The sequence below is a fragment of the Vespa velutina genome, chromosome 10 (assembly GCF_912470025.1).
Source record: "Vespa velutina chromosome 10, iVesVel2.1, whole genome shotgun sequence".
NCBI lineage: Eukaryota > Metazoa > Arthropoda > Insecta > Hymenoptera > Vespidae > Vespa > Vespa velutina.
Window position 1 is genome coordinate 6,427,515 of NC_062197.1, and position 10,501 is coordinate 6,438,015.

The 10,501-nt window shown below is 37.6% G+C and overlaps 1 protein-coding gene across 3 annotated transcripts in view; it reads left to right on the forward strand.

The window, feature by feature from the left end:
• LOC124952372 overlaps nucleotides 1-10,072 on the forward strand; it is a 28,939-nt gene extending 18,867 nt beyond the window's left edge. Inside the window, exons 2-6 of one of the 3 annotated variants that reach the window (XM_047502146.1) lie at nucleotides 8,585-8,790; nucleotides 8,864-8,952; nucleotides 9,144-9,297; nucleotides 9,378-9,572; nucleotides 9,738-9,902. In XM_047502146.1, the coding sequence (XP_047358102.1) occupies nucleotides 8,585-8,790; nucleotides 8,864-8,952; nucleotides 9,144-9,297; nucleotides 9,378-9,571 (643 nt within the window). In that variant the 3' untranslated portion in view covers nucleotide 9,572; nucleotides 9,738-9,902. The other 2 variants (XM_047502143.1, XM_047502147.1) reach the window with 2 other exon arrangements.
• Nucleotides 10,073-10,501: the final 429 nt, after the last annotated feature.

Genomic DNA, 10,501 nt, shown 5'->3' on the forward strand with positions numbered 1-10,501 from the left:
ACTCCCGTCTAAATTACCCGCCGTTAGCCGAGATCTGAATTACCGGTTAACACCGATTGTCGTGTCAGGAACGCGGTGTATGTTGAATAAAAACGGTTCGTGCCGGGTGTATCGCGGTAGTTAGGCATACCGACGCACGAGCCGGACACATTGATGGTGATGGTGGTGGTGGTGGTGGTGGTCGGTGGAGATCGATCCTTAGTGGTAGTGGCATAACTATGGGCAGCCATGCGGAATCTTAGGAGAAACGACTTCCAGGTTTAACGTATTTCGAATGATCTTGCTGATAGATCGATCGGTAAGTCCTAGCTAACTAAGTAATACTTTATTTGAAAAGATTTGCCATAGTGAATATGATAACTCTTGAAAATTGTTTTTATCTTAATTTAAAATCAATATCTCAATATATTTTTCTAACACCTAAACGAGAATTCTTACGTTGAAAAATTATTATTTAAAAAATCATTAGGACGTTTCAAGTAATATATTACAGTATGAGAAATTGTTGCTTCTACGAGTAACAATTCTTTTATTTTTTTTTTTCTCCCCCCCACTCTTTTTTTCTTCTTTTTCTTTGACTTTTTCCTTGTTCTCTCTCTCTCTCTCTCTCTCTCTCTTTCTTTTTTGTTTTTTTTTTCCTTTCTTTGTTTTAACTTCGAAGAACTTTTATAAGAATATAATATGTACGTGCAAACGCGTAATATACTTTAATCGCTCATCCAACCGGTACGATTTGTTAAATGTCGGCTCGCTCATGCTCGGAGATAACGATTTGAATGAACTTCGTGACAAGTACGACGGAGAAGTAAACGAATTGTATTAATGACCGAGATTTTATTGCTCGACGTTTTAAAAGGAAATGAAGAGAGAGAGAGAGAGAGAGAGAAAGAGATAGAAAAATTTAATTGCTTTTTCGTTAGATCAGAGCACCGTTCTTGTCTCTCATTTTTAATAAAGTCAGCTTATCCTATCTCCTTTTTTTCTTTTTTTTATTCTCACTATATGAACGTAAAGTCGTTACGTTTTTGATTTACAAGACGATATAACGGAGAAGTATAAGGGGCTTTAATAATCGATTCTTTTTAAGTGTACGTCGTTTTTATATTCCGTAACAGATCGTCGTAAAAGTACATATGATAATACGGATGTAATTTACGATACGTCGTCGCCGAGCATTGACCAATAACGTCTCGCTACGTTACGGCTTTATTATTTAGCATTTTCAACGAGAGAACTCGTAAAGATCGCACGAAAAGAGAAAGAGAAAGAGAAAGAGAGAAAGAAAGAGAGAAAGAAACAGAGTCATAAAAATATAATCCCTTCCATTTTAGTCGATTCATAATCACGATGTGTTTAATTAAGAACAACTTGAATATCTTCGTGGAAATTCATTCATAAAATGTTAATTACCATTGGTTTACGTCTAAATCAATAATTAATTCTACTGAGCCATCTTCGATCACAATTAACCATCATCTATCATGGACGAGCATAATCGCTTTGCATATGTATAATTAACATAAGATCATCCATCAAACGTCCTCGTTGTCGATAAAAGCGGACGCGATACTACGTACGCGCTATTTCGCTCGATCAGCTCGTTCGGCTAATTGTAAATTCAATGAAGAGATTAGATACGCTCGATAAGCTTAGGCTGTCGTAGAATTTTAAACATTACCACTTCATATACATATATATATATATATATATATATATATATATATATATATATATATCTATATATAAATTTTCTCTCACGGTTGTTTACTTATCGACAAAAGAACAAATTACAATTCTATTGGTCCAAAAAATGACACTACATAATCTTTAATAGTTATCATAAGATAACATTTCATTCTAATGAGAATGTTGTTTTAATATCATTAAAAAGTTATATTTTTGTTAGATTAATCAGCCAGACAAAGTTATCTCAAAATTGATCAATTTTATCACGTATTTTTCTATCGGCATAACAAAGTTAGCTTAGTGTGATATTTGATGATAGTTATTAATAGAAAATATCGCGCAAAGTATCATATAAATATAATACATAGAAAGACAGATAAAGAGAGAGAAAGAGAGAAAGAGAGAGAGAGAGAGAGAGAAAGAGAGAGAGATGGAAGTTATAAGTGTCGTACAAAGAGAAGACTTTTTAAGAGTGGATATGCACGTGAAGAAGCTTGCTCGAAGAAAGAGACAGAGAGAGAGAGAGAGAGAGAGAGAGAATAACACTTAATTTCTTATCATCAAATTAAAAAAAGAAGAAAAAGAAGAAAAAAAAGAGAGAAAAAGAAAAATAATAACGACAACAAAATCGACGAAAGTTTTCTCTGTAATTTAATTATTCTTAAAAAAAAATTATTATTTTGCCTTTATCATGAAAGAAAATATATATATATATATGTACATACTTTCAGATATTCCATTTTAAATTCCAATGTACATGTAAACGTACATATACGGACGTACATATATCTCTAGTATTCGCAAAAATCCGAGGCGTAAAAGGCCGATAATAAAATCGTAAAGGTGTCTCGAAGTTCGAAAGAGGAAAACGAGAAGGAAAGGTATGGACCGGTGTTGCTGTTCGTTCGATTCAAAAAGCCCGCGCGCGGTTTATTCGACTCGTAGTTGTTCGCTAATGGTGCGGCGGCGGCTTTTACGCGATCGAGTCGTTAAGCGTATCCCTTTCTCTTCTTTTCTTTCTTTATCCTTCTCCTTCTTTTCATCCTCTTCTTCTTCTTCTTCTTCTTCTTCTTCTTCTTCTTCTTCTTCTTCTTCTTCTTCTTCTTCGAACATATACTCGCGACCTCGGCCGCTCCAATTCGCCGTTAATTGGGCGACATTTTCGCCGTGCGCACCATTTTTACGCTCCTGGCCTATCTCAACGAGCCTATATCCGAAGGTAGCCGGGTATAAATTACGGCGATTACTGCGCGCGCGCTCGCGTTCTCGCTCGTTCATTCGCTCGGCCGCGGTATCCTCCACCCCGACAACCCGATTCGGCTCGCTAATTATCAGCTCTGCGTAAATTTCCTTCCATCCTTTCTGCCGGCTCTTCGAACGGATGCCGCCGATAGAGAAATAAATGTGCGGCGTTATGCGCCCGACGACGTTAATATCCCGAGTCCGATCGTTACAACTTTTACCTTTACCTCTATCGGTCGTATCACGTGACCAAAAAAAGTCATCAAGGAAAAGAAAAATCGGTCAATATAGCGCTTAGAAAATTTTCTTATTCTTTATGACGGGTACTCATTTTGTATGCGCAGAAAGAAAAAGAGTATTTCTCTTTTTAATCTCTTTTTTTTCTCTCTCTCTCTCTCTCTCTCTCTCTCTCTCTTTCTCTTTCTCTCTTCCAACGGTAGCTGAAACATAAAACTTTTTAATACGCGAACCACCTGACGATCGCTTGAAGTCCGCTGAACCGTAAGCGTAAAAAGTTTATGTTCTGGGATGCCTCGCGTAACGCTACCAAAGATTTACGAGCTTTTATCGAAAAGGGAGCAACGCGCCAGTAGCGAGCCGTTATTTATCGCTTTTCGGACGAAACTTTCCGGTGCTCTTTTTTCTTTTTCTTTTTCTTTTTTTATTTTCTTCCTCCGTGACATACGCTCGTAGCGATCGTTAATAGCCATCAACGGTATGGGATTTACAACGACCTCGTGCATTCTATACCGATCCAAAATCGACGTTTCAATGGTGTTTTTGTCGATCGCAAAACGTGTCCCGTGTTAATTCCAAGTCGTTTCGTGATTCTCGAAGTTGAATGTCGCGCGATTAACGTGCCACGAACGCTCCAAGCGAATGTAACGAACGTTGAATAAAAATTCTCTCAACGTCCTTGTTTCTGTCTCTTTTTCTCTCTCTCTCTCTCTCTCTCTCTCTCTTTTTCTCTATGTCTCTCTTTCAAAGGGACTTTCTTAGGTTTGCGGTGAATAAGAAAGAGAAAAAAGACTCGAAACTGTTGGTACTTAGGGAGACAACGTTTTCTCGATTTGCACCGACGACATGTACGAACCATTGGAAATTCCTCTAGTAACGTCGATACGACCTAATGGATTTTCTGTCGGCTACCATTAGCGATACTGTCGTGCGAGTATCCAAGAACGAGCAAAAACATTCGTGACACTACGTGGCCGGTCGCGGAATCGAAACAGAACTCGAAGGATTCTGGCATAACAACGCCGTTTTTACCGATTACATGCTATGCCACCCAACGTATGTATATAACTCGTACATACATTGTCTCTATATATACATGCATCTATATATTTATGTAACTATATATATATATATATATATATATATATATATACATATACATAATTCAAATATATATATTATAAATATAAATTTATTAGTTGATTAATCATGACGATTAGTTTCACGATATAGGTCAGGATTTTATTGTTCTTTCTTTTAATTTCCTTTTTTTTTTTTTCTTTTTTTTTTTTCAAGATACACATTTTATTTAATCTTATCGAAAATATTTCAATGATATTCTTTTGTTCGAAATTGGTTAATGCTTTTAAATCGCATTAATTTTAAGCGAAGAGGTAGATACAAGATTGCACATGGATTCTCCGTCTTCGATGCACTTCCGAGGACGGTAAAAGCCCGGAGGTTGGCGAGAACAGGGGAGCAATTTGCGTAATTGCGATACCTCGCGAATTTTACCTCAGGCGTGACTCTTCGCGACTCTCTTAGCTTCTTGGTTGGGCTTTCAAAAAACATTACGGGCGAAAATATCACTTTGATCAATGGGGATCTAAACGATCTCTGCATTCCACAATCCAAGATCCTCTTTACTCTTTCGTAAGTGCAATCTTGAACATGGTAAGTAATACGAAAAATAATGTTTTTATTTTTCTTTTTTTTTTTTTCTAAGAGTAGTATACGCAATAGTATAACGCAAGAGTAATGGTAATAATAATAAAATATAAAATGCTCGTATTTTACCAAATGCTTTCCGAGTATGAACATTCATTTGATTCTTTGCTCCTAACGTTTTATCTTAGGTATGCAACTATTTGTAGGATAACTAAGTCTTACATTTCAATGGATAGTCGTCTTTCTCGACAAACCAGCAACGATGGATGCACTGAATAAGGGGCACTTAAATGCGTTTCATACGTTATACGCGATTCGCCATGGATAGATATTTGCATCATTTGATTTCCCTTGAAGAAATTTAATAGATCGATCCTCCCGTCTGTCTAGTATCTTTTATCGCTTCACGCTTGGGTGATTATAAAATCATAATAAATTCTCGTAAAACATCTTCAACTATTCGTGGACATTATCGATATGTCTTACCCTATAGTAAATTACTCCATTGGTAGCTACGATAAATTATGAAATTTATTTGGCTTGCGATCATTCATCAATCAACTAAGGAGGAAATGTACTTATAAAAGAAAAAGAAAAAAGAAAAGAAAACAAAAACGATAAGATTACGAGGCATCCAAAATAATCGCGTACGCAGGATTCTTCGGTGAAGCATCGAAGAAGGATAGAAGTCGAGTACACGCGCCAGGTACTTACACGTATTTGCGTATAAACGAAGAAGAGAAAAAGACGATGACACGATGGAGAAGAAGAAGAAGAAGAAGAAGAAGAAGAAGAAGAAGATGAATAAGACGAAGAAGAAGAAGAAGAAGAAGAAGAAGACGAGGATGCGTCGCGGGTGCGGCTCTTCGCGTGGCGCGTCGCTCTCGTCGTTATATGCACATGTATGCGTTCGCTGAGATACGTGTGTATGTGCGTATACATACGTGAACCCGAGATATGCGAGATCAGCAAATCTAAGATCGTGCAACTGGTGTCCAGTGGCGTGTCCAAGGCATACGTTGGCCAACGTTCGCTACTAAGAGAGAAAGAGAGAGAGAGAGAGAGAGAGAGAGAGAGAGAGAGAGAAAGAGAGAGAGAGAGAGAGACACTTATGTGGATGGGAACGAAGAGTGAAGGATGAAGGGGCCGAAGAAGAAGAAGAAGAAAAAGAAGAAGAAGCTGAGCCAGAGGCGAAGGAGAAGGGAGGTGGAATGCGCGGGTTCTCGAAGGAGGAGCTGTCGGCGGTGAAAAATCACGCACCCCGCTACCACTGCCATGGCCACAGCATCTGCTCTACATACCCTGGCTCTCAACCTACCTTTTCTTCTTCTTCTCCTTCTTCTTCTTCTCCTTCTTCTTCTTCTTCTTCTTCTTCTTCTTCTTCTTCTTCTTCTTCTGCTTTTTCTTAAACTTTTATTTGAAGCATACCGTGAGAAGAGACACGACATCGTCAGTGGTACCCGCATCTCGACTATAACTCTCTCTCTCTCTCTCTCTTTCTCTTTCTCTTTCTCTCCCTCCCTCTCTTCCTCCCTACTTCTTTTTCTCCCATCGAGTATTACCGATATTACCTCTCCTGCTATAAGAAGGGAAAACGACGAAACGAGAACGAACGCTCTTTCAGATAGCTTCCATGATCCTTCAACGATCACCCTAGCCTCTCGTAAGCCCGTTAATGGATGTGACCATGATAAAAATGCGATATTCCCTGACAGGTTCCTTTAATTGGACGTTATCCTCTTATCTTTTATCCCCGTTTACCGCTTCCACTAACTCGATGACCAATGTACTTTGCGACACAGGGTATAAAAATATTTTTTTTCTTTCGTTTGTTTTTTTTTTGTTTTTTTTTTTGTTTTTTTTTGTTTTTTTTTCCGTTAGAAGAACGATATAACAATGAGGTAAAACCATCAATGAGAACCTCGAAGAATCAGAGTGCGGTGTAGCAGAGCAAGATATACGTGTGCTGGCTGAGCTACCGGTCGGTCGGGTCGGGTCGCTGTTCTCCTGTGTTTCATCTCTCCCTTTTGCTCTCTTTTCCTGTCCCTTCCCTCCTCTCCTCTCGTCCTCTTCTTTTCTCTCTCTTCTCCCCTCTGCCCCTCTCCCCATTTCCCCCGACCCCTCTCCTTCTATCTTTCGACGGCCGCTACTACTCCCAAGAGTCGTCGTTGGACCGTTTTATTACTTTTATAAATGCCGCCGAGGCGTACCGCTGCCACCATCGCGGGCGTTTCCTTTGTTGCTGTATTACGGTCCATTGTTGACCAGCGAAAAGATGCGAACTTTCATTTGATATTGTCTAATATTATTTATATATGCACGCGGCCACGCGGGAGATCGTTCGCGAATGCGTTGTTCCACCTTCTTACCGTACGTCTGAATAAGAAATCTGACGATAAGAGAGCCAACGACTTAACTCGGATCTCGAAACATCCTTACTTGCCATCTCCTTAAAGTCCAACTTATGATTTTGCTGAATGAGATATCATCGTAGTCGATAATATCGCTATCTGTTTTATCTAATCGATTATTTCTTCTTTTCTTTTCTTCTTTTTTTTTTTTTATCTCCTATAGCTTGTAAAATTCGATTAAATCTAAATTTTAGTATGTTTTAAGTGAAACCAATTATAAGTTTTAGATAGTAATATCTAGGAGTTTCTCTCTCTCTCTCTTTTTATTTCTTTCTATCTCTCTCTCTCTCTCTCTCTCTCTCTCTCTTTCTCTCTCTCTTTTTCTATCTTTCAAGAGACGATCATAGAGATGATCTCGTTCTTCATCGTCCTTGAACGTGTTCATTGCACCGTGTAGATGCAACCTTTTGTCGTGCATAAGCACAAAACGGTTTACAGGAGTTGCGTACTTAGGTACATAGTACGTTTCTCCCCCCTTCGTTGTCGAGGACTTGCGCTCTAGTAGCTCAGCCTACCTGGAAATCAATATCAGCCGACATCCAGGTCCGCTTCTAACTGCAGCGACAACATAATGCGCAACAGTTGCGTCTCAATAAGGAAAGAAGGAGAGATGGTTGAGGTAGAAATCCATTGAGCCGTCGTACATTTGACCGATAACGACTAAAAAGTAATAGTCCAGTGTTATTCTTTCTCTTTCTTTCTCTCTCTCTCTCTCTCTCCCTCTTTCTCTTTCTATCTTTCTTTCTCGCTATCTCTCTCTCTCTCTCTCTCTCTCTCTCTCTCTCTCTCTCTCTCTCTCTCTCTCTCTCTCTCTCTCTCTCTCTCCCTCTCTTTCTCTGTTGTGTATTTACGAACGATCGACAATGTGATCAAAAAATGAGAAAAAAATTCGAAGAGAAATGATCGTTGACAAATTCATTAACCTCGAGTGATCAAACGCAAACGGATATCATTATGAAATGGTGCAAATTATTTCGCATATTGTACCGTTTTGAATAATGTAAAATGGAATTGTTTATTAATGGTGGAACGATATATCCGTCGAAGATATATATCTAACGTTTCGTCAGGATGACGGAGAAACGTTTATCGTTGGGCATCAACGTTAGTATCCTTCTGATCCTCACGATATTCGGTATTTTATTATCTCTACCGTTAAAATTACTCTTGAATACGAATTATGATGCTCAAAATCATCAAAATGAGAGTGAAAACGATACCGGTATATTGTCGGCTGAGGCGAAGAACAAGGAGATATTAGAATCATTGATCGATTATCGAAAATTAAAACGGTGCAGAAGACATCGTTACGAGAATCAGATAAGATCGATCTTTTACAGCGATTACGATCAGAATTGTACGTACGTAAAAGTTCTAACGAAAGAGGAAGAGGAAACGACGAACGATTCTTTTGAGCCGATCAACGAGGTGTTATTAAAGGTGAATAAGAAAGTGGAAGAGAAGGAGAAGGAAGATAAGATTGTGGAGAAAGAACAGGTGGAGAACAGTGAAGAAGAAGAGTTACAGGAATCGAAGGAAATCGTCGGTGAGAATATGAATAAAAATATAATAAAATAATTAATTTTAAAATAGATCTCGTCGAATGAAATTCATTCCAGTTGCAGGGCATATACTCGTGACGATGCTTCTCGTTTCAGCGATCGCAGCTTTGGTCGAAGTACTTCGGATTAGATTCTCTAAAGACAAGGTATTATCTTTCTCTTTATCAATCTTCATCATCTTCTTCTCTATCTACTTTTAAACATATATAACATATTACTTCTAATAATCATTAAAATCTAGCTCGTCTCACAATGTTGAAAAAAAACTTTATCTTCTTTCTTCCTCGATGTTAAAATCAGAGTAAACGTCTAAAAGGTCGCATATCTTTAACAAAAGAATAAGGATACTTCGTCGAGAGGTAACGTCGTATCAAGAAAAAGCTCCACCATTGATCTTCCGATTCAAAGGCGCTTCTTTCCAAGAGAACCAATGAAGAGTCAAAGATCGTTCGAATTGTTAGGAATGCATCGATCTTCTTTGCGTCTCTTGGGTATGAAAATATTCATTTAAATAATTAAAATCATTTTAATTAACTGTAAAATAAAATGCGAGTACTAATTCGTTTTATAGGTGAGCGACCGGCCCCGCTTATTCGACGTTCTTCCTTTCCAACGCAACAGGCTAACAATAAACGATCGGTTCCATCGGCCACTGGCACGCCAAATATACGAATGTCACGACGTCAATCGGCCGAGTCCGAGGAAGAAATCGGAGTACTTATCACCGCTCTTCATCATCGTACACGTTTGATCCGTCGCCATTAAGGTAAAGTGCATTCAAAGGAGCTACGGAATCCATGTCCATCTTATCTCGACGTATATCGATTGATGAACGTTCTTGCAAAGAGTCATCGTTTTAAAAGTTGATGCCTGATTCCATCCTAACGGAGCTTATCTTTTTGATTTATTTTAATTTCCGATACTTTAACAGGTCTTTTATGCACGACGCACAACGATCATATCCAGGACCGTTTATCAAATCCAAACTGTATACATAAATATATATATGTATATACAATATATATATATATATGTGTATATATATATACATATATATATATATATATATATATATATATATATATATTTATACATTTTAAACATTATTAAGGCCCATCCATGGAGGCGAACTTTTACGAGAAACGTATCATTGGGAAGAATCTGACTGCCGTTCGCATCTGAAACTATGTATAATATACGTATAAAAGGAATGACTTATTTACGTCCGTACTTACTCCGAATGAAATTTTTAATTATTTTAATCTATTGATTGCGTAAGATAATTTATTATTGTGTCTATGTTAAAAAGAAAATACTTTATATTCCCTTTTCCTTTCATTCTATTTCATAGTTAATTATGGCGTTACATTTTTAGCAGATAAATTACGTATATTGTTAAAACATTTCGATGAAGTTTAACGCCAAGAAACGAATTGTTTACAGTTCAATTTGAAATAATGTTATCTTACTTGACGAAAGGATATAAATATGTATGTGTAAGAGGGAGCAGTGAGATATAAAAAAAAAAAAAGATATATTTTCGAGAACTAACGAATTAGGAAATATTTTGGTAATAATAAGAAAAAGAAAGAGAAAGAACAATCGTTATATCCCTCCGTTAGGAGATACTTGGATCGTCTAATCCTGTGATCTTCGTTGTTCTTCATGTGATATATAAAATGTTAATTATAGTTT